Consider the following 25437-nt stretch of genomic DNA (forward strand, 5'->3'; position numbering starts at 1 on the left):
ATTCTCTATCTTACACTTAATTTTCTTTTCTACAGCTTCTCTGGCTAGTAGTACTGAATACAACTTCATCTTGAATGTTTCTTTTGACCGTACCTTAATTTAAAATTGACGTCCTTCCATCAGTCCATGTTTGCCGATAATTCTTCTCTATTGGTTGTGGAAAAGTTACTCAAAACGTCGATATTTTCCTGAATTTTAGGTGTGACCCTCAGATTCTCTTCTTTTCTCGTTGTGGAAACATTTTCTTTCCTATAAACTGGCGCTTATATCCCATCATCAATCTCCTAAATGTGCAGAAACTTTTTCTTCTTATTCTACAAGATGAAGTTGATGAAATTTATTTCCAACATCTTCATTGCAGTGCTTAATCATCCTATTCTGAAATCAATTGTACATTTTATTGGCGTCAGCCAATCATTACCCCAAAATTCATTCCGTTGTATCTCATGAGTGCTTGTCAACTAACAGCACGAGTTCCCTTGAGCAGCTGCTGTGATCATATGCATAATGTATACCGGAGGTAACGGTATCACTTCTGTTTCACGAAGTTTTTCATACAAATTCATGGATATAATGGCTGCAATTTTCCGGGCATGTACACCAATTTCAGGCACTGCAATTAGAGCTTAATTTGTAGTTTGTACTTCTTCCCTTAGATATTCAGCCTTGATGTTTTCCGTATCATACTTCAACATTTGTATCTTTTGAGATAACCCACTGCATGATCGAAACGAGTCTCACTCGAATCTGTATTTAGTTTATCAAGATAACTCGTTTTAAATGCGAACATTTTAGTTTAGGTTTCACGTTATTGACATTAAGTGAAACAACAAGTTTACTGTTAGCAGTCAATGTTTATTTATCTCCACGACGCTTTTCAAAGGTTTAACACTTCATCACCAGGTAGATGCACCAGATGATGGAGATTGAAACCTTTGAAATGCGTCGTGGAGGTAAAAAAACAGTGACTAGTAACATCATCCTTTGTTTCATTTAATTCACACTTGTTTTGTCGCTAACTGACGCCCAATTCTTGTGTTTCTTTTCGAGGCGAAAGATACTGAAATATGTCTTGCACAACCTGTTGGTGGCCTCTTCACCACGCTTTATTGTGTCTTGCCTTAGTGTTTCGCGTCATTAAGAATATTGTGCACTCTTTCGGCACACCTCGTGTACTGTAAATCTTTTCTAACGGTCAGGAAGTCATAAGAGCTCACTGAAATCATTTAACGTTTGCAAACCTTGCTGTCTTCATACTTACCATGACAAGTGTTTTATCAAAAAGTAATCAAATTACCGTCGCTGATGGGGTCATATGGATAGCTATTTCGGTCCCAAAAGTTTTGAAGCAAGTTGCACATTAGTCATTCGTGGCATTCGTAGTTATAAACTGATGATAATTTTTCGTTGATATTTCACTGTTTTTCTCGTAACCAGTATCTATGATAGAACACATTTTCGAAGTCTGTGAAGTTCGTATATTGATCAGGCACACGGTCTGCCCACGTTTCAGCACATGCAGTCATGTGTCGAAAATAAAAATTTATTTATCATGAATTCATGTAAGCGTAGCTCTAAATTGTTTCATGAAATCTACTGGGAGTGACTGTTTATATGGGTCGAATTTCCTGAACTGTCTTCGACTGATCATGTTATCGGTGATAATGTTCATGCAACCACCCACGATATGATTTTCTTGCATTTGCGTTTCTACTTCTCCTCAGATTAATAACGGAATGTTTCTTTTGTTCACAGATATCTTATGAGTGAGCTATTTCGTTATTCCTTCTGTAGAGTCCACTATAGTTTGTTTTATAATTTATGTGATCCTGAATTTTGGTAACATTCACATCTATCTGCCAAAATGCATCTTTATCTTACACTTGAAGTCAGATAGTGCAGCATTGCGCAATTTGTTACATTCTTTTTTACATTTATTGAACTGATATGCATGTCATTACGGATAGCTATCACTTTTTGGTCAAAAATTTTGTGAATTTCATGCTTGAAAAGTTTTATGTCTGCCTGCAGTTCTTGATGATTATCATTTGACTTCTGTTCACATCTGATCTCAACTCCTGATTGCTGCTATATAGCTTTTGAGTACCTATCCTTATTTCTTGTACCAATTGGATTATCATATTTTCCTTTGATACTTTATGAACACAAATGTTGCCTCTTCCCGCATCTCGTGATTCAGTGTCTACGTTCAAATACGAATTTACACATTCAATTTCTTTCACAGTTTGACTTCTGGTAACTAGTTCTCGTTCGTTAATGACATTCCTGCTATCAGTATCCTGATCAAACCCGTGTCTGCCCCTCGAGGTTTAGGTTTTCAGTAATTTCCCTAAACTCGACAGAATGAATCCTTTACAAGGGTGTGCCAATTTCCTAACTCTTCTTTCCCAATCGTAGCTTGTGCTCCGTCTCTGATGGCCTCTTTGCCAACAGGACATAAAGTACTGATCTACCTTCCTTGCCTCTCCTCATTAATGACGTCACTGTTCTCGGTTTGTCTAACCATAGTAAATGAAAGACGCACACTTGACATGCAATTTATACAGACGAAGGCTATAGTTTTTCCTGTTCAACGTTGCTTGAAAAATCAACATACATAGAGGGCCCAGTGGCAATACAGTGCTCCGCCACCGCAGATTTATTAGGTACGTACAGTCAGGAGAAATGCACAGAGCACCGCAGGTACACCCGTCTCTTAAAGTCTAATAAATCTGCGGGGGAGAGCACTGTATTGCCACCGATGTACGATAATGTCGTAATTTTAGTCTCTACTTTATTTTTCTAGGACTCGGTAGTAAAAGAAGCAATTGAAATTCGGTTGGCGACGAATTTAATTAATGGAGATAGCGGCTTCAACTTGGAAAAATCACGGAATCCGGCAATTTCTGTAATTAAATCACAAGGCGTCGGCAGGGTGCAGCCCTCCGTGACACATCGGTATCACCGTGCGGATCGACTGCGCAGCCATAGATTTAATTTCCATGCACATGTTTCACCTCTTTGCAGCCTATTAACATCTCTGGTGCCTTGTGTATCTTTGGCCTCATACGCAGTGGTTCGGTCCTCGGGTTTAAAAGGGCGGAGCAAGAGCTGGAGCGTCAGTAACCTCGGCTCACTCTGAAGATGCCTGGACGGTATTCAGCCTAAATATTAGAAGAAGAAGCTGAATTTATGCGGCCTCACGCCAGAAGTTTTATGGAAACGTCTATACGCCGCGAAAACATGAAGATCAGAATCTGTTACACTTAAACGTTGGTGCGATTTTGTCAATTTCATATAGAAATATTCACGTATACACGGAGAATCAAGTGCTGAAATATCTTTAGCAGATTGTTTGTGCAGTCGAGGACATTGTTCTTGAGATAACATTGTATAAAAGTTTTGCAAGACCTTGGTATTGAACAAACAGGTCATTGAGCTGGGTACGTCTACTACCTCATGTTGGAAGTGATGACTTGCATTATCAGCCTAAATCTAGAATTATCTGACAAATAAATCGAAGTCCAGAAGAAGCTGGCAGAAGTAAAGCTGTGGGTATCGCGCGTCAGTCGTACTTCGGTAGCTTAGTTGGTAGAGCACTTGCCCGCGAAAGGCAAAGGTCCCGAGTTCGAGTCTCGGTCGGGCACACAGTTTTAATCTGCCAGGAAGTTTCATATCAGCGCACACTCCGCTGCAGAGAGAAAATCTCATTCTGGAAATCGAAGTCCATCTTCAACGGTGCGATATCTTGGAATCTCTTGGAGAATTCAAGATGAAATGTTTCAGTTATTAAAACGTAGTCAGTATGACTAGTCCATAAACGAATGCTTTCAGTTATGGGAAATGTTCCATACCATGTTTTTCCACAGGATTAGTTTTTATTTGATAGCACCGATTTCGTCAGTCATATCTCTTACCAAATGATACTCCTCTCGAATTAAGTCACTTAATGAAGTCAGATAATTGGTAATGCCGGCTATAAAAGATTTTGTCACCACTCTGCTTACCATGAACTCGCGGTTTTCCCTAATGGCAGCCTTTAGTTCAGCCCGAATTCACTGTTACTCATCGGTACACAAGTAAGTCGTACCGTCTTTCTGGCTGGTGTCATAATGATGTTCCAATAAGTGTTTCCCAAGCTCATAATCGTGTGATGGCTTTTGAAGACATATGAAAAGTAAGGTAATGCCCTTTCGGCATAGAACAAAGTGGCTTCTCCACTTCTTCTTTTTATCGCCCCACCTGCAATGCGCTCGGAACGCTAGGCAGGAGCGCAGGCAGAGCACTGAAGCTCGCGGAAGCTGTTTGGCCAGGGCTGCCAACATTGATACAGGCGGTCGAGCTCCGCATCCAGGACTTTTCAGATGCAGCGTTGACATCATTCTCCACGTGTAAGGTGTCTGCTCCTTTCGCCGAGCGGGATAGTCTAGGGCGCCTTGTCACGGTCCGTACTGCTGCTCCCGTCGGACGTTCGAGGCCTCCCTCAGGAATGGGTGTGTGTGTGTTGTCCATAGCGTAAGTTACACTAAGTAGTATGTAGGCCTAGGGACCGATGACATCAGCAGTTTAGTGCCATAAGAGCTTACCACAAATTTCTAATTTTCTGCTCCTTTCCTTTACACGTACCACACTACTACCCGGTCTGGTCTGTTATTCCCTTATCATCTGTAGCGTTATAGGCTATCCTTCAACTAATGTTCGAGTTTAAATTGGACTCATTGGCAGAGGTTTGCAAATACCGCTGCAGTTGTAAGGTTCAAATGGTCCGGATGGCTATAAGCACTAAGGGACTTAACATCTGAGGTCATCGGTCCCCTAGAACCTATAACTGCTTAAACCTAACCAACCTAAGGAGATCACACACATCCATGCCCGAGGCAGGATTCGAAACTACCACCGTAGCAGCAGCACGGTTCCGGACTGAAGCGCCTAGAACAGCTCAGCCACAGTGACCGGCTCAGTTGTAAGGTGTTCGCTGGTGATACACCGCGTTCTGCGCTCGTCCACCGCAGCGCTATGGGTCACAGGGCAGAGTTATAAGACCTGATGATGGGCATGTAAGAGCCCGAAGCCGGTCGTGTTTTAACTACTGAAAAACAAAAAGAACCCTACAACTGAAGAGGTATTTGCAACCTCGGCTGTAATGCTCAGTTGCGGATGTTCCACCGGCAGAATTGTGTGTTAATTGATTCCAGCTTGGATTTCGTTATACTGACCGTTACTTGTAGGTATGGGATGTCGTCACTCAGATTTACTTGTATTTGTTTCCCTCTGCTTCGTTAAACAGCAAAATGTTTCACAAAAGGTTCTGTTTAATAAGTATGAAACATATTTGAAGTAAAAATAGTGATTCTTTATTATTCGAAGATAGATTACACTAAAATTATCACATACAACTTTCTATTAAATGCCGCAGATACTGCCCGAATTTTTATACTGAAACTTTATATTGAATTACGGTAAGCAAATACATTTCTTTCCATTCTGCCAACGTCGTTAATCTTTTACACACTTTTGTCTCCATGAGCATCAGGAAAATGCTAACTAGCACATTCCTCGAATACTATTATGTACAAAATACTTCCACGCTCTACGAACTACTGACAGCTATGACATTTGAATACCGACTACAAACTACTCGCAGTTTAAAAGATGAAGAAACAAATCTACACTCGTGTGCCACAGACGATTATTTATTCTTCCATTGGCATTGAGGCTGATACTGTCTAGCCGTGACGTGAAATAAATACAAAATAAACACTATACAATTGTGCTATGTGTTGAATCAGGCTCCTCACAGTGCCTTCCTATGAAAGCCATCGCTTTCGTTTTCTGTACTGAAATTTATTCCTCATATTCGTTTGTCAGTTTTACACCTAGATCTAACACAAATAATATGTTTTCGTCCATACTCTGATTTCTGTTATCTAATCTATTACCTACTACTACTTCATCATTTTTCATAGTTTTTCTTACAACGTTGTCAAAGTTTTTCTCAAAATTTAAGTTATTTACTGTTTGTCTTGGTTATTTTTTAATATAAAGTAAAAATAGTAATACACTTGTATCATCTGTGAAAAGTATGAAATTGTCATCTTTAAACAATACTACTGAAAAGTCATTGATATATATCACAAGCAACAGACGAACCAAAATAATATAATATATAATATTGTAAATAATATTACAAATAATATATAGAATCAGGAAATTCCTGTGAAATCCGAGAACAGAGTCATGCAAATGCTAGCCAATGAATACTGGTCGTTCTGAAAAGAGATATTGTTATAGCTGTAACTTAGTCTCTTGTAGTTACACACTACCCCATGTAAACTCTTTTCACACACATTATTTTAGGAAGTTTGTACTTCAGATGATATCTTGTGTCACTTATGACGATAATTTCTTATTTATATTTACAGAGTAGCTGATATCTTTGGTACCACTAAAATTCACAGGAGAAGCGCCGTCCACTATCGCTGGCATTCACACCCGTCGTGGAACCGCCATCTGACTCTGCGGTGATCATCGGGCCTCCAGCAGATATTCTGAGGAACGGTAGCTACAACCAGGTCCCCATAATCGTGGGCGTCACTTCCGCAGAGGGCACCATCGTACCCACCTGTAAGTAACACGATCTGTGTTCATTCCCTGCTTTAACTCGTCTACTTGGATCATATGTGATTCACATGCCACATTTGTAATAGCTAAAATACGAATCTACACCTATACACTATACTGTGGGGGAAAAGGGTTCAATTGTCCTCTTCAGTATTCTGATTACGAGTTCTGCGAAGGTCACCATGTTTTGATTCAGGTCCAGACGGAATCCCAGTTCTGTTTCACAGAAAATGTTCTGTGCCATTGGCTCCTTACTTATCTTGCATTTATCGTTAATCTCTCTCCCACAAGTATCTCCCGAGCGACTGGAAAAAAACTCAGGTGGCTCCTGAGTATAACAAAGATAAAACAAAGGAATCGCATAATCATAGACCAATATCCTTCGGTTTTCTGCAAAGTTGATGAACGCATTGTGAGTTTGGATACAATAATGTTCTTTGAGACATAGAAAGCTCCTGTCCACAAGTCAGCACTGATTGAGAAAGCATAACTCGTGCGAAACTCAGCTTGCCCTTTTCTCACATGATAGCCTACAAATCAAGGATGGAGAGCAACAGGCAGATTCCATATCCCCAGATTTCTGGAAAGCGTTTGACACGGTGCCCCACAGAAGACTGTTGACGAAGGTCAGAGCATACGGAATAGGTTCCGAGATATATGAGGTTCATCAGATACAAGGTTATCGTCAATGGACAGGGTGAACGCAGTTTATGGCTGTTTACCAATGACACTGCAGTCTACGGGAAGGTGTCGCTGTTGAGTGACTGTAGGAGGATAAGGTGACTTAGGCAGAATTTCTAGTTGATGTGATGTATGGCAGTTTGCTCTAAATGTAGAAGAATGTTAGCTAATGCCGATGAGCAGGATAAACAATCCTATAACGTTCTAACACAGCATTAACATTGTGCTGCTTAACAATCATATCGACGAAGTATCTAGGCGTAACGTTGCAAAGCGATGTGAAATGGAATGAGCACATGATGTTTGTAGTAAGGAAGAATCCTCGGCTTCATTAAGGATAGTACATTGCTGCGCTAGTGTGAGTCCTAGTCGATGGAAAGGGAAATTTTATCATTCAATGAAGGCGCGGTTGGGCGATGAAATCTGGGGCAGAGTGTGGTAACAGACGACAGCCAGCAGGCCAGGCAAGGTAAACATGGCATTGCAAGCATAATTTGTTCTGAGTGGAGCAACAAAGAGGCAAGAAACTCCAGCGTTGCTTTGAGTTATTGCGATGTATGAGGTGGGGCACTATGCCAGAGCCAAAAGGGCAATTTGTAAGTGGCTGACGTGTGGGAATTTATCCCTGCCATAGTTTCTGTCTCTCCCTGACACTACATCATAAGCAAGGGAAAAACCAGTATAAATAGACAGGCAGTTTTAGCTTGGGACAGAGTGTGCCCAGGTCAGTCGAGCGTCGGGACGGACCTGTGCTGGTCTACCCGTATACGGGCCAGTCTGTCAGCAATGTTATAAGTGTTCGGCATAAACTTGTACTTTCTTTCTATGTACTTGTTTGGTCTATATCCTGTGTCGGGACACAACACTGGGGTGGGACGGAACCGCAGCCTTGGACTTGGAGATCTCACTGTCTGCATGAAAGAGGGCAGTGACAGAGGTCTGCAGTGGATCCAGGAGGGGTTCGGTTCCACTCCAGTCTACGGGCCATGTTCGCTTCTGAACTGGCGTACTGGGGTCCGGGTGAGGCGTACACTCTGTGGGAGGCACAGCAGTGCTGCGACAGCACTAGAGATGGCAGTGGGTGTTGCCATCCAGCAAGCTCCACTAGCAGCAAGTTGAGGCACAGCATCCTGGAAGGCGCGGGCTCGCAGCAATGGCCCAAGGACCACGGGTGTCCAGTACATCCACCTTTATCCCATGGTCGGACAGAGCACGCCCAATAGAGCGGAGGGCTGCAAGGACCAGGAACTGTGGCAGTCCCTGGAATCGCGGGCAGCTAGGCGGCGCAAGAAGCGACGCATCGGTGGGCGGCGACCGGGGAGAGTGCGGCCGACTTCCAGCTGAGCAGCCTTGATGACAGCAGCAGCAGCGTCGGCATACCAGGAGTTGCTGAGCCAGCCGGACTCGGAGGCAGTGATGCGGGCAGCATGCGGACACTATGCTGCACCCAATGAATACTGTAAGTTAGCTCAATAAAGAAATGCTACTGAGTACCGCTATATCACTCTGGACTGCCCCTTGATGCTAACTTGCTCAGGCTCCTGACGAAATACGGCGCTATGGGTCCCAGCTTCAGCTCTTCCATCTTGAGTCCCGGGTTCGATCCCCCTCAACCCCACAACAGTATTTACAAAGGAGATGGCGTGTATAGCGCTAGTGCGACACATCTTTGAGTATTAAGCGAGTGTTTGCCATCTCCAGCAGATCGGAATAAAGAAAATTATCGAACCAAGATTTGTGACCAGTAGGCACGATCATCACTCGACAATCATGGAAATGCTTCAGACACTCAAATAGAAAACCCTGGAGGGAAGAAGATGCTCTTTCCCAAGGCACTACTGCGGAAATATAAAGAACTGCATTTGAGGCCGGCTGCAGATCGATTATACCTCCTCCAACGTACGTTTCGTTTAAGGGCGACAAAGATAAGATAAGAGAAATTAGGGGTCATAAGGAGGCTTCTAGACAGTCGTTCTTCCCTCGCTCTAATTTCGAGTGGAACAGGAAACGAAATGACTAGTAACGGTACGTGGTACCCTCCACCCTGCACCGTACAGTAGGTTCAGGAGATTGTATTGTAACTGTAGATACAGTAGTACTCGGTTCACAATAAAGTTCTATTACTGCACACTCCTGAACAAAGCTTCACTCTGATCCATTTGGCTACTGGTCGTCACAGCTGCTTCAGTTGGCAATATCGAGAGTGGAGCACGGAAAGTTCTAAATTCATTAATGACCTCTGTAGGGCAGTTCATAACACTCGTAATTTATTATCTTGCTGGTGTTTGCTTACGTTGTCTGCGATACATCTTCGTGTAGTATTGACAAGGCAAGGAAAAAGATGAAGGGAAATAATCAGATGCCAGTACATACTAGATGTCCACAAACTTGCAACAGAACCACCGGGCTAAGGTGTCAAATCGACATTGATAGATCAGGAATTTAAAGAAACATGTAAGTGCACGCCACAGGAGGCAGAAACTGTTGACCCATAGTACTGTAGAGGCTGCTGGACGCACATTTTATGGACTTGTAGCGCACAGAATCCGGTTGCTACTGCAGAGCTCTTTGATTGTTCTAGTGACCGAAGCAAAGATCGCGTACTTGAAGGAGAAATTCACGGCGCTGGTCGGCTCCCAGCTGCCGCTGCCCACGGAGGAACAGCGGACCCGTGCGGCCCAACAGCTGGAGCGCTTCTACTTTGGGGACGAGGGTTTCCCCACGGACGACATGCAAGCCGTTATTGATGTAAGTATATGCCATTCACCACTCTACTGTAGCAGAGAAATCTTCTGAGGTCGTGCCGAGTTGGTGTCAGTCTGGAGTCCATATAATCCTCCAAAACTGAAGCATCTGAGTCGATTTGGTTTGCTCACTTGGAAGAACACGTCCTCAATAAAAGTTAAAGTTTTAGTTTTCTGAAAAAGTTCACTTAAGGCGAGATCTATAGAAGAAATAATAATTAGAACTCAATAAACAAGTGCAACTCAAGGACTATGAGACACGTTTGGGGCGGTCATTCATAAGAGATTCAAAGTCCACTCCACTACTAGAATTTCGCTTCCGTTAAGAATTTTGTTCGATTATCACTCCGCTAAACTAAAAGCACTGGCTAACTGAGGCAAGATGCGAAACGCGAAAGTTATCGACAGATAAGGCGAACAACAAAACCGGGTTCCCGGGTTCGATTCCCGGCCGGGTCGGGGATTTTCTCTGCCTCGTGATGGCTGGGTGTTGTGTGTTGTCCTTAGGTTAGTTAGGTTTAAGTAGTTCTAGGGGACTGAGGACCATAGATATTAAGTCCCATAGTGCTCAGAGCCATTTGAACCATTTTTGAACAACAAAACATGAACACGATATCTTATTTTGCATACGAATCTGTTGGTATTCAGCGGGAATATTATACATCAGCAACTGAAATTGAAAGTGCTGACACTTTCAAATCTAACACCACCCTAACTCACAACACAGTCAGACTAGTACTAATACAATTTTCCAAGCGAACAACCACATTCGCACGACGGAGTCTGCAGGAAGAGAGTCTCCATCCAAGACACCAGCGTCTACATCTACATTTACATCTACATCCATACTCCGCAAGCCACCTGACGGTGTGTGGCGGAGGGTACTTTGAGTACCTCTATCGGTTCTCCCTTCTATTCCAGTGTCGTATTGTTCGTGGAAAGAAGGATTGTCGGTATGCTTCTGTGTGCGCTCTAATCTCTCTGATTTTATCCTCATGGTCTCTTCGCGAGATATACGTAGGAGCGAGCAATATACTGCTTGACTCTTTGGTGAATGTATGTCCTCGAAACTTTAACAAAAGCCCGTACCGAGCTACTGAGCGTCTCCCTTGCAGAGTCTTCCACTGGAGTTTATCTATCATCTCCGTAACGCTTTCGCGATTACTAAATGATCCGGTAACGAAGCGCACTGCTCTCCGTTGGATCTTCTCTATCTCTTCTATCAACCCTATCTGGTACGGATCCCACGCTGCTGAGCAGTATTCAAGCAGTGGGCGAACAAGCGTACTGTAACCCACTTCCTTTGTTTTCGGATTGCATTTCCTTAGGCTTCTTCCCATGAATCTCAGTCTGGTATATGCTTTCTGACGATCAACTTTATATGATCATTCCATTTTAAATCACTCCTAGTGCATACTCCCAGATAATTTATGGAATTAACTGCTTCCACTTGCTGACCTGCTATTTTTTAGCTAAATGGTAAGGGATCTATCTTTCTATGTATTCGCAGCACATTACACTTGTCTACATTGAGATTCAATTGCCATTCCCTGCACCATGCGTCAATTCGCTGCAGATCCTCCTGCATTTCAGTACAATTTTCCATTGTTACAACCTCTCGATACACCACAGCATCATCTGCAAAAAGCCTCAATGAACTACCGATGTCATCCACAAGTTCATTTATGTATATTGTGAATAGCAACGGTCCTATGACACTCCCCTGCGGCACACCTGAAACCACTCTTACTTCGGAAGACTTCTCTCCATTGAGAATGACATGCTGCGTTCTGTTATCTAGGAACTCTTCAATCCAATAACACAATTGGTCTGATAGTCCATATGCTCTTACTTTGTACATTAAACGACTGTGGGGAACTGTATCGAACGCCTTGCGGAAGTCAACAAACACGGCATCTACCTGGGAACTCGTGTCTATGGCCCTCTGAGTCTCGTGGACGAATAGCGTGAGCTGGGTTTCACAGGACCGTCTTTTTCGAAACCCATGCTGATTCCTACAGAGTAGATTTCTAGTCTCCAGAAAAGTCATTATACTCGAACATAATACGTGTTCCAAAATTCTGCAACTGATTGACGTTAGAGATATAGGTCTATAGTTCTGCACATCTGTTCGACGTCCCTTCTTGAAAACGGGGATGACCTGTGCCCTTTACCAATCCTTTGGAATGCTACGCTCTTCTAGAGACCTACGGTACACCGCTGCAAGAAGGGGGGCAAGTTCCTCCGTGTACTCTGTGTAAAATCGAACTGGTATCCCATCAGATCCAGCGGCCTTTCCTCTTTTGAGCGATTTTAATTGTTTCTCTATCCCTCTGTCGTCTGTTTCGATATCTACCATTTTGTCATCTGTACGACAATCTAGAGAAGGAACTACAGTGCAGTCTTCCTCTGTGAAACCGCTTTGGAAAAAGACATTTAGTATTTCGGCCTTTAGTCTGTCATCCTCTGTTTCAGTACCATTTTGGTCACAGAGTGTCTGGACATTTTGTTTTTATCCACCTACCGCTTTGACATAAGACCAAAATTTCTTAGGATATTCTGCCAAGATAGTACATAGAACTTTACTTTCGAATTCATTGAACGCCTCTCGCATAGCCCTCCTCACACTACATTTCGCTTCGTGTAATTTTTGTTTGTCTGCAAGGCTTTGGCTATGTTTATGTTTGCTGTGAAGTTCCCTTTGCTTCCGCAGCAGTTTTCTAACTCGGTTGTTGTACCACGGTGGCTCTTTTCCATCTCTTGCGATCTTGCTTGCCACATACTCATCTAACGCATATTGTACGATGATTTTGAACTTTGTCCACTGATCGTCAATAGTATCTGTACTTGAGACAAAACTATTGTGTTGAGCCGTCAGGTACTCTGTAATCTGCTTTTTGTCACTTTTGCTAAACAGATAAATCTTCCTACCTTTTTTAATATTTCTATTTGCGGCTGAAATCATCGATGCAGTTACCGCTTTATGATCGCTGATTCCCTGTTCTGCGTTAACTGTTTCAAATAGTTCGGGTCTGTTTGACACCAGAAGGTCTAATATGTTATCGCCACGAGTCGGTTCTCTGTTTAACTGCCCAAGGTAGTTTTCAGATAAAGCACTTAAAAAAATTTCACCGAATTCTTTGTCCATGCCATCCTTTATGACCGTTTGAGTTTCCCAGTCTATATCCGGCAAGTTAAAATCTCCACCCTGAACTCCGCTCGTCCGTGGTGGAAGCGGCCTCGCTTTTTTCTCAATGGAAAGGTATGGCACCTCTTGGCTAGCCAATCGAGTAAGACAGATAACCAGAAAAGCTCTCTACTCCCCGCATGTTTTTTTACTGGAAAAACAGCAAGACGGGGAAGGTTGATAATTACCTACACGTCATTTTAGCGGATATCTCTGGAGCTTAAACTGAGAAGAAAGGAGTTTAAATCGGAAGGTCAGTGTGGCTACTTCCCTTTGTAGAGGGGAGGGGGAGTGGGGGGGGGGGGACAAGAAACTTATCCGACTGATGTACTCCGCACATTCGAAAATACACACTCATGCTTCCATATCATGCAGATAAAGAAATCAAGACCTGGTAATGGAAAAGGAAGAGGCCGCTGAACTCAATAGAAAATAAAACAAAACGAATCATTGCATTCTTCTCCTAAACACCGGTATGTGTTGAAAATATGATAGTCAGAGCAATAAATGTTGCTAACAAATCTTGAAATCATAAAATTACGGAAAGGCCTTTAAGTACAGTTATCTCCTTACCAGGGCTTTGCCATAGCAACATATTACGAAGAGTTTGTTACCTATATTTTTGTCATCACTGCTTTACTACTTCCTCTACCTGAACAGATTCTTCACAAGTTTTCCAACTCTCATGGTCTTTTCTCCTATAAGGATTTGATTTTATGTATTGCCGAAGTCAGGATTTTCAAACTACTCTGTAACTAATTCTCAGATAAAACAACTACAGATCGCAAACTATGTGCTTTACTATAACTTGTTTCGCTTCTCAGACGTGAGCACCGTCAGAGTACCCCGGACGCAGCGGGATTAAAAGTACCGGTCGGTACCACAAGCAAACACCAGTGGCTGTTTTACCTGAATACTGTTTACAATGATCGCTATGTCCTCGGTAGGCCATGGCTGCGTTTGTTACTATAAAATATAATGACAGCAGAGAGTGTCGAGATAATGCTGTGGGTTACTCAATCAATCCAATAAAATTACCTTCACATAAAAGAACATAATTAAAAACTATGACAGGTGTTTTTGTCTCTGTATGTTAGTGTGATAGCATGTGCCTCGTATCACAAGTAGTCGAGATGACAGGCATCTTATCCCTATGGCTGTAACGGATCGTGCAGCCACGTCTCGATCCCTGAGTCAACAGATGAGGACGTTTGCAAGACAACAATCATCTGCTCGAACAGTTCGACGACGTTTGCAGCAGAATGGTCTATTAGCTCGGAGACCATGGCTGCGATTACCCTTGACGCTGCATCACAGACAGGAGCGCCTGCGATGTTGTACACAATGACGAACCTGTGTGCACGAATGACAAAACGTCATTTTTTCGGATGAATCCAGGTTCTGTTTACAGCATCATGATGGTCGCATCCCGTGTTTGGCGACATCGCGGTGAACGCACAGTGGAAGCGTGTATTCGTCATCGCCATACCGGCGTATCACCCGGCGTGATGGTATGGGGTGCTATTGGTTACACGTCTCGGTCACCTCTTGTTCGCATTAACGGCACTTTGAACAGTGGACGTTACATTTCAGATGCATTACGAACCGTGGCTCTACCCTTCATTCGATCTCTGCGAAACTCTACAATTCAGCAGGATAATGCACGACCGCGTGTTGCATGTCGAGTACGGGCCTTTCTCGGTACAGAAAATGTTCGACTGCTGCCCTGGCCAGCACATTCTCCAGATCTCTCAACAATTGGAAACGTCTGGTCAATGGTGGCTGAGCAACTGGTTCGTCACAATACGCCAGTCACTACTCTTGGTGAACTGTGGTATCGTGTTGAAGCTGCATGTACAGCTGTACCTGTACACGTCATGCAAGCTCTGTTTGACTCAATGCCCAGGCGTATCAAGGGCGTTATTACGGTTAGAGGTGGTTGTTCTGGGTACTGATTTCTCAGGATCTACGCACCCAAATTGCATGAAAATGTAATCACATGTCAGTTCTAGCATAACATATTTGTTCAATGAATACCTGTTTATCATCTGCATTTCTTCTTGGTGTAGCAATTTTAATGGCCGGTAGTGTATGTTAAATAAGTTTATGGTAAAAGGAAAGCTAGTTCGAGTACAAATGAAAATAGTTAATAATGAAAAAAATAAACATAATGTCCAAATGTTAAATATTTATTTCGGTAAAAAGTACAGTTTGAAAGTATGTTAATGGCCAGTAGTGTATGTTACAACAAAGGAATTAAACAGTCAAAACTTCCAAAAGGGAATGCAGGAGTCATAACATGTGGTGCTTGTGTCGACGGGTAGACAATTCATAATTTTGTGATTAAAAAAATATGATTTGATCACATCTGCCTCTTCATAAACCAATACCGTGACCGCAAAACCACGACGACTGGCTCTGCGAATTCGCTCGATGTTGCACATCTTGTGTTTGGACCGCTCATTGTTTCTATTTTGCTTCTGTTTTCACAGTTCAGTACACCTTCTTCCTATTTTCATGCTTGATTGGTGTTGAGCTTTTGGCGGGCTGTCCACTGGACCATCTTACAACTAAATCTGAGGGAGTTTCCCTTGTGCAGAGTGATTAGATGCTCTTGAAGCCCGCTAAAGATTTGGATACTGTGATAAGGAATACCACCGTAGACACTTGTTGAACAGGAGAGGGCGTCTGTAAAGAAACAATGACAGATGTCGAAAAGGCAAACATAGGTATAAGGAAGGTACCTCACAAGAACCTTGCGGAAGAAACGGCATGCTTTAATTGGTCGACTAAAAAGAGAAGTACAGAAATGGTCAGGGGAAGAGAGGAATACAGCAACATAAATCAGTTAGGAACAATATAAATAGGAAACATATGGACGCCAGGCCGAAAGGGCTGAAGCTAAAATCTGAAAAATCGAAAACTAAATTATTGTCGGAAGGACTGATTTAGCACAAAGAAAAGTCAGTTCAGCTCTCTGTGAAAGTAAATGGAAGAGCGGCAACATTAAGAATCCAATGAGAATTTCACTGTTCAACGCAGAGGAGGGAACAGATAGATGGAAGGACGAAACTGAAGACGTCTATAAGGACTAGGGATTCTCTGCTGATGTGATAGAAGAAGAAGTTGGGGTCGATAGGAATGAGACGGGGGATGCACTACTAGAATTTAACAGAGCATTGGAAGATCAAATACGGCAGGAGGGATAAAGAACGTTCCATTGGAATTTCTAAGACCATTGGGGGAAGGGGCAACAGAACGATTACTCACGCTGGCGGTCGGTGTGGAAAATCTGTGAGACTGGCGACTTAGTAGATATACTTCAAATTTCAATTCCAGCTCCTAATCAACATTTTGGCAGACCTCATATACATAAGAGTAACATTGCTACTTCACATTTTTAGCAGATTTGTTTCTAATTTCTACATTCAGATTAAACAGTGAAGTAAATTATTGAAAAAGTAGATCCAAGAGCACCGATTAAAAAGGGCGTGAGATCGGGATGCCGTCTTTCGCACTCTCAGTTCACTATATACTTCGAAGACGGGATCACGGAAATAGAAACTTCAAGAGCGGGATTGAAGTTCTGGGTTGAAGGATATCAGTTATTAGATCAGATGGTGACATTATTATCTTCAGTGAAGATGGAGACGAACTACAAGTTATGTTGAATGAAATGAGCAGTCAAATGGGTACAGGATATAGACCGAGAATAAATGATGAAAGATGAAAGTAAAGTAAAAGTCGTGTGACTAGGGAGTCCCACCAGGTAGACCGTTCGCCTGGTGCAAGTCTTTCGAGTTGACGCCACTTCGGCGACTTGCGCGTCGATTAGGGATGAAATGATGATGATTAGGACAACACAACACCCAGTCTCTGAGCGTAGAAAATCTCCGAATCATCCGGGAATCGACCCGGGGCCCTTAGGATTGACATTCTGTCGCGCTGACCACTCAGCTACTAGGGACGGCCATGAAAGCAATGAGAATTAGAAGAAACAAGATTAATATGGACAAAGCAAGGAGCACACAAAGAGCAGACAGGCACACACCAAAAGGCCATTCCTGTCCAAGAGAAGTCTGTTGGGTATCAGCCATTTGCCTTTTTTTTAAAGGAAAAAATTCTGAGAATCTTCATGTGGAGCACAGCATTATATGCTGAATCAAGGGCTGAAGGAAAGCCGGAACAGAAGATCATCGAAGTGTTTTAGATGTGGTGGTAAAGAAGAAGGTTGGCAATTAGATGGACAGGTAACGTAATGAATGAGGAGGTTCTCAGCAGAATCGACGCAAAGAGGAACGTATGGAAAGCACTGACAAGAAGAAGGGTCAGGACATTTAAGACACGTGGAATAACTTTCAGGCTACCAGTTGAGGATAAAAAAGGAAGACAGAGATTGGAATACATCCAACAAATATTTGAGGACGTAGAGTGCAAGTGCTACTTTGAGGTGAAGAAATTGAAACAGGACAAGAACTGGTGCCGGTCCATTAACGCAGTTAGAAATGGTTCAGATGGTTCTGAGCACTATGGGACTTAACTTCTAAGGCCATCAGTCCCCTAGAACTTAGAACTACTTAAACCTAACTAACCTAAGGACATCACACACATCCATGCCCGAGGCAGGATTCGAACCTGCTACCGTAGCGGTCGAGCGGTTCCAGACTTTAGCGCCTAGAACCATTCGGCGTTGACGGCCGGCGCAACGCAGTTACAAGACTGATGATAAAAACAAAAATCTCCTGTGGTATTGATAGTTTTTAGCAATCGTTCAGTGAAACGGGGAAAAGGGCAAGGGAACCATGATATTAAAAACCGGATGATGAAAAGAGAAAAATCAGAAGGATTGACACAAACAAACACTGCAGTGAAGCAGCCTAGGTGATGGCAGTGAAGGTGCTGACATGGAAGAAGATGAAGAAGAATATGACGATGATGATGATGAATTGATGATCGAACTGCTGCTGGTGGTGACGCTGTAGCTGCAGCCTCTAAAAGAAAGAAATGCTAATTACTTATATAATATACTGATTACAGAAGACAATGATGCGTAATGTTTTATGTGACTATATCTGATTATGTTCAGAGCTTGTAGATACATTATTAATAAACTATTTCTGAAAATCAGACGGTTAGTGCTATTGCATAGCACTAAAGTGCTACTTCAAAAACTGAAATCATTTTAATACTAATGGTTCAAATGGCTCTAAATACTATGGGACTTAACATCTGAGGTCATCAGACCCCTAGAACTTAGAAATACTTAAACCTAACTAACCTAAGGACATCACACACATCCATGCCCATGGCAGGATTCGAACCTGCGACCATAGAAGTCGCGCGGTTACAGACTGAAGCGCCCAGAACCGCTCGGGCACAGCGGCCGGCATTTTTAATACTAATTGTCGTATTAAAATTGTTAGTTGTTGGATAACTATGATGCATAAAGGTATTGCATAATCTACTGTTTGCGGGACCTCCACAACCGTTGCCAAAGTTTTTCGTGATAACTAAATCTGCTACAGTTGTACTTGGCAAATCCTGTATGTGGGGAAAATCGTAAACACAACCTCATCTTCAGACGCTACGAAGAACAGGGAAAATTAAGAGCGAATCTTCATGCAATTAATTAACGTCAGTAGGGACCATACAGATGTGAAAATCGGGCTACACCTTGGCTGCGTACGAGAAAGTTGTACCAGTCATATAAAAAATCTAGCGATTTTATCAAGTAGTATGCGAGATTCTGTGAGGATGAGGTATAAACTAGTTCTCCGAGTCAACCAGTACCACATACGGTGAACGGGGCCTGACCGAAAAAAAGTAGCAATGAAATAGCAAATAAACACACATCGCCAGGCTAATGTAACCTATAAATCCACTGCTAACGACTTTTCATGTGGAATGGACTTAATTAAAATGAAGGCATACTCTATGTTTGAAACCCTGGTCGATGTAAGAGACGTCCTGATGGTCCTGATCAGATGAGATTAAATAAATAAATATTGACTCTACAAGGAAAGAGATGATATTTTTCCTCGAACTAGATATAAGATACTTGAAACTAAGGTACTTCCCGGTTTATCTTATCCTAAATCAGATGAAAGATAATTCCTCTGAGACATGTAGGTATATATCGACAGCACGAATGTCTTCTTCCAAACATAGACATGTTTTCCATCACGCTGTTGCTGATTGCTGCCACTTTCTCCGCGAGGGTAGCGGCTGTTCCGCGCCGTTCCTTGGTTCAGGAGGTACGTTAATCGACAACGAATCAAGTAAAGTTAACCCTTGAAGTCAGCAGTTTCCGTTTTCACAATTAATCTGCTAGCAGGTTGACAGATGAATTCAGATTTTTATTTAAGTTGCTCTAGCGCTGATACAGAGCAGACATTTATTACGTTTAAAACGTACATAACGCTTTAACATGAAGTTTCAGTGTGGTGTACTTGGAAGCAATCTCCGAAACGAACTCCTAAGCGCTAGTCTCTTCCCGTTAAGTTACGAATACGCTCTAAAAGATTTAGTAGCCTTCTAAATCGTTTCACTTGCTAAATTACACTTTTTTTCTTTCTGCGTGCACATTCGTAGTTCCTGATTTCCTCATACATTTCGTGACAAAAATCACAATCAACACACGTCCCTACACTTAAAATTAGCTGACGCAGTAATACTGCCTGTCGCCAATAGATGGCAGAGCAATACTGTTTTGCTTACGAGATCGCATTTAACAATACATCAATGTGTTATCATTGCAGATTTAAAATATAATGTACTGTTACACGTTTTTTAAATCATCAGTCTTTTAATTGTTTTGATGCAGCCCGGAATGATTTTCTCTCCTGTGCCACAACCTCCTGATCTCACAGTAGCCGCACATCTAGAATGCTTCGATGCTCTATTTTTTAGGTTTTTTCACAGTACATAATTCACTAGCATACAACGCTGTTCTTCAGATGTACGTTCTCAAATATTTCTTCCTCAGATTAATGCCTGTGTTTGAAACTGACAGACTTATCTCGGCAAGGACTGCCCTTTCTGCCAGTGCTAGTCTGCTTTTTATAACCTCCCTGCTTTTCTGTGATACGCTATTTTGCTTCCAAGGTAGCAGAATTCCTTAACTTCCTCTACATTGTAATCACCAATTTTTACGTTAAGTTTCTCGCTACTCTCATTTCTGTTACTTCTCATTATTTTCGCCTTTCTTCGGTTTACTCTCACACTATTGTCCAAGGTAGCAGAATTCCTTAACTTCCTCTACATTGTAATCACCAATTTTTACGTTAAGTTTCTCGCTACTCTCATTTCTGTTACTTCTCATTATTTTCGCCTTTCTTCGGTTTACTCTCACACTATTGTCTGTTCTCACTGGATTTTTTTCCATTCAACAAGTCCTATAATTCTTCTTCACCTTTACTGAGGATAGGAATGTCATCACTGAATTTTATCACTGATATCCTTTCATGCTGAGTTTTTATCCCACGCTCGAACTTTCCTATTATTTCTTTCATTGCTTCTTCGCTGTATAGATTGAGCAGTAGGGCCGAAATATTGCGTCCGCGTCTTACACGCTTCTTAATCCGAGCACTTTACTCTTGCTTTCTGAGTCTTAGTGTTACCTCTTGACCCTTGTACATACTCGTAATGTATATTATCTGTCTTTCCCAATCATTACTCCTATTTTTCTTAGGATTTCAAACATCTTGCACCATTTTACGTTGCTGAATGCTTCTTCCAGGTCGACAAATCCTATGAATCTGTCCTGGTTTTTCTTTAGTCTTGCTTGCATTACCAAGTGCAGCGTCAAGACTGCTACTCTGGTGCTTTTATCTATCCTAAATCCAAAACGATAGTCATCTAGCACATCCTCAACTTTTTCCTCCATCCTTCTGAATATTATTTTTGTCAGCAATTTCGATGCACGAGCTCTTACTCTGATTGTGACATGGTTGTCGCACTTATCAGCTCTTTATATCTTTGGAATTGTGCACGTAAGTTTCTCCGTAAGTCTGGCGGTATGTTGGCAGTATCATAGATTCTTCAAACAAACTTAAATAGTTTGCGCTTTCCTCAATAAACTCAGAGATTTAGATGGGATATTATACGAGGTGCAACAATAAAGTAATGAGACTGATTTTCTTTTCAAAATGTGGCAACCCTGCAGGCTTGCGTAGGCACAATATCTTTGACTTTGGTCTACAAGCTGCTTCTAGTCCAAGCAGCACATCGATGCAACTGCTCAGTCGTGAGTTGTGCTATAATACGTTAACATGTGTTGTGTCTCTCATGACAGAAATGGAAACGCATAATATTGTGCAATGGTATGCCATTTCTTTTTGCATTAAATTTGATGAAAACACGACGGCAACTTACGGTAAGCTTTTGGAGAGGAGGTTATGTCAAGAGCTCAAGTTTTTCGTTGGGATAAAATGTTTAGTGACGGCAGAACAAATGTTAAAGATGAAGACCGCAGTGGACGACCATCAACCTCTCGGATGGATGTCAACTTGTACAACTTGTTCATAAAGAGTGGGTGCCTCCTGGACAAACAGTTAACCAATGTTACTACAAAGAAATTGTAGAAAGACTTCGTAAAAGAGTTCTTCATGTCTGTGCCAACATTGCTGAAATTGGATTCTACATTACTATAATGCGCCTACCTATACTGCTCTGTCAATACAGCAATTTTTAACCTCAAAACAAATTTCAGTACTACCACAGCCACATTATTCACCAGATATCGCTCCGTGCGACTTTTTTCTATTTCCAAGAGTTAAAACGGTGGCCAAGGGACACCATTTTCAAACAACACAAGATGTCCAAAAAGTTGTGACGAGGGTCTTGGAGGATATTAAAGAGGACGAGTTTCAGAAATGTTACCATCAATGGCAGTATCGCTCGAAAAAGTGTGTGCAATCAGAAGGGAACTATTTTGAAGGAGACAACACTAAACTTGACTAAAAGAGTAAGCAACATTTTTTTTCACATCAGTCTCATTACTTTATTGTCGCACCTCGTATATCCCTTCTGCCTAATTTAATCTCAGGTCTCCGAGTGCTCTTTTAAATTCTGACTCTAATACTCTATCCCCTATCTCGTTTCTATCGACCTCAATTTCTTCTATCACAAGAGCAGAGAATTCCTCGTCCTCATACATGCCTTCAATACGAAAAAATGTTTCAAATGGCTCTGAGCACTAAGGGACTCAACTTCTGGGGTCATTAGTCCCCTCGAGCTGAGAACTAGTTAAACCTAACTAACCTAAGGACATCACACACACGCATGCCCGAGGCAGGATTCGAACCTGCGACCGTAGCGGTTTCGCGGTTCCAGACTGCAGTGCCTAGAACCGCATGGCCACTTCGGCCGGCCCTTCAATACAGTTTCTAACTCTGCACTCCCTGATCGGTAGCTACGATTGCACTCTGAATGTTGTCGCTCTTCCTTTTAATCTCACAGAAAATTGAACTGAAATTTTCTTTGTGCAAAATCAGTGCTTGCGGCAGTAATTTGTTTTCGATTTCTTCACATTTCACGTTCAGCCATTACGTCCTGGCTTCTCTGCACTTTCTGTTCATGTCATTCTCAAGTGATTTATATTGTTGTATTTATCTTTCCCTAAATATGTTTGTACTTTCTCCTTTAGTCGACCAATCAAAGTATTTCTTTTGATCCCTGTGGTTTCTTCATTGTTACCTTCCCAATAACTGTGTTTTCCTCTGCAACGTCTGTGATTGCTCTTTTTACAAACGCTCTCTCCTCTTCAACAGTAGTGCCTGCTGTGGTATTCCTTATTGCAGTATCCTGATCTCTAACGTATTTGCACAGCATCTTATCATTCCTCATTATTTCGATATCCCATGTCCTTTCAAATGATAGTTCCATAAGACTCTCATGTACAGCAGTCTACTCTTCATCACTACCAAAGTATGAGTCTATATCTGCTACTGCATAGGTCTTACAATCCAATATCGGATTTCGGAAACTCTGTTTGACCATGATGTAATGAAGATGAAATCTTCCCTGTCTGCAGGCGTTTTCCAATTATAGCCCCTCATGTTGTGATTCCCAAAGAATGTATTTGCTCTTGTTATCTTAAATTTATTGATGAAGTCAATTAGTCTTTCTCCTCCCTTGTTCCTATTCCCGAGGACAAATTCTCCTGTAAAGCTTTCTTTGCTACTTCCCTTACAACTGCTTTCCAATGCCCCATTATTATTGCCCTTTACATACTGAATTACCTTCTCAATAGCCTGATATAATTTCTCTATCTCTTCTGCTTGTAACGTCGGCATGTACACATGGACTATTCTTATCAGTGTCAGTTTGCTGTCGATTCTGATGAGAACAATCCTATCACTGAACTGTTCAAAGTAACTCACTCAGTACTCTTCCTTTCCCTTCATAGCGAATCGTTCTCAAGCTTTAAGATTTTCAGTTGCTGTTGATATTACCCCATGCTCTATCACCCCATGCTCGTCGAAACAGGTATATATGTCTTCTTTTCATTTCACTTCACTGACTCCAGCTACATCTATAATGAGCCTTAGGTATTCCAACTTCACCTTCAGACCCTTCGATATGTAGAAAATTAGCCTTTCCTTTGTTAGTTCATCTTTTTGTCATGGTCACCTCCATTATGGTAGTCCTCATCCAGAGATCCGAATGGAGGACCAATACGAGACCTTTAGCCTTAGATATATCTTCATGACACTTTTTCAATTACAGGTCAATTGATGGATACACCTTATTTGTATTTAAGGCATTCGCCCCACAGCCTTCCGCATCTTCATCCCGTCGGTGATTGCTGATTCATCCGCCTTTCAGAGACAATTTTACAGCCCAAGGGTAAAAAAATGCTCTGAACCTCTGCCCGCTCCTCCTTCCACTTGGAAAGACTGTCGGCAAAAAGAGGATGACTTCTTACATCGGAAGTGTTCGGCCGCACTGTTGATGATTTTTATTGAGCTCTTATCCAGTTCTATTAGATATTAAATTTATAAAAGACAAAGCAGTATCTCAGATACTTTCTGTTGTGGTTGGCAGGAGAGCCAACCCGTATACCTAAAGGAGGCCGAAATGCACGCGTTTTAGCTCACGCAGGCTGGCGTGAGGTCTGGAACATGACAAGGGAATTAGAATTGAGAAAAACGGGCGTAGCTGGTGGAATACTTAACTTTAATCCATTCATGGAGAACGTCGCTCTTTATGGTACATGATTCACAATATCAATAGTACGGATACTGGCGCCTTGCTAGGTCGTAGCAAATAACGTAGCTGAAGGCTATGCTAACTATCGTCTCGACAAATGAGAGCGTAGAAGTCAGTGAAGCATCCCTAGCAAAGTCGGCTGTACAACTGGGGCGAGTGCTAGGAAGTCTCTCTAGATCTGCCGTGTGGCGGCACTCGGTCTGCAATCACTGATAGTGGCGACACGCGGGTCCGACGTATACTACCGGACCGCGGCCGATTTAAAGGCTACCACCTAGCAAGTGTGGTGTCTGGCGGTGACACCACACTTTTACCTATCCACACAAAGACAAAGAGCTATGTTGACACGTATGGTAATTTGTTGATAATTGTTCTTTTTGCAGGGTGTTTATATAAATTCTTTCCATTGTAATGCTGTTTTACTTATTTTGTGATAACTGTAATATAATCAGGGCTTAAAGCATAATTTTATGTACCTTTTTTCCTTCTCCTCTCTCAGAATAGCACTTGCAAACCTAAGTCCTCAATTATTTGCTGGATGTGTTCCAATCTCTGTCTTTCTCTACAGTGTCTGGCGGTGACACCACACTTTCTTCACTTTTCGAGTCCGTAGAGCAATAACTCTTAATTTTGGGTTGTTCCACAACATTCATGGAATAAGTCTAAGCTGTAGCTCAACCTCGTCTAGATTTCAGCACGAGGGAAAATTTTGTGGAGTCTAGACTTTTCCATAATCGCCTTCGTCATTATATTCCCATTTCACTATAGTCACCCTATTGAGTGTTCCCTAATTTCCGTATTGTAAATGGTCTTCACTTAGCACTTTTTTTCCTTTTGTATCAAATATTTGATGTTCTGGGGTAGGTTACTTCCAAAGTTCTATATGTGTGGCCTCCAGGGGTGTGATTCTAATGATGAAGCTCTTCCTCGATGTGAGACGTGGGACGGTGGTGGGATGTTTGGGCATCGTAATGCCTTTGGTGAGACGTCTGC

The 25437-nt window shown here is 42.1% G+C and overlaps 1 protein-coding gene across 3 annotated transcripts in view; it reads left to right on the forward strand.

Annotated features, from left to right (window-relative positions):
- Positions 1-3049: 3049 nt before the first annotated feature.
- Positions 3050-25437, forward strand: part of LOC126281422 (juvenile hormone esterase-like) — a 103650-nt gene continuing 81262 nt past the window's right edge. Inside the window, exons 1-3 of one of the 3 annotated variants that reach the window (XM_049980366.1) lie at positions 3050-3276; positions 6459-6624; positions 9884-10050. In XM_049980366.1, the coding sequence (XP_049836323.1) occupies positions 10033-10050 (18 nt within the window). In that variant the 5' untranslated portion in view covers positions 3050-3276; positions 6459-6624; positions 9884-10032. Of the gene's footprint in view, positions 3277-6458; positions 6625-9883; positions 10051-19382; positions 19488-25437 lie in introns of those variants that run through there. The other 2 variants (XM_049980367.1, XM_049980365.1) reach the window with 2 other exon arrangements.

Source organism: Schistocerca gregaria, chromosome 7 (assembly GCF_023897955.1).
Source record: "Schistocerca gregaria isolate iqSchGreg1 chromosome 7, iqSchGreg1.2, whole genome shotgun sequence".
In the NCBI taxonomy this organism is placed as follows: Eukaryota; Metazoa; Arthropoda; class Insecta; order Orthoptera; family Acrididae; genus Schistocerca; species Schistocerca gregaria.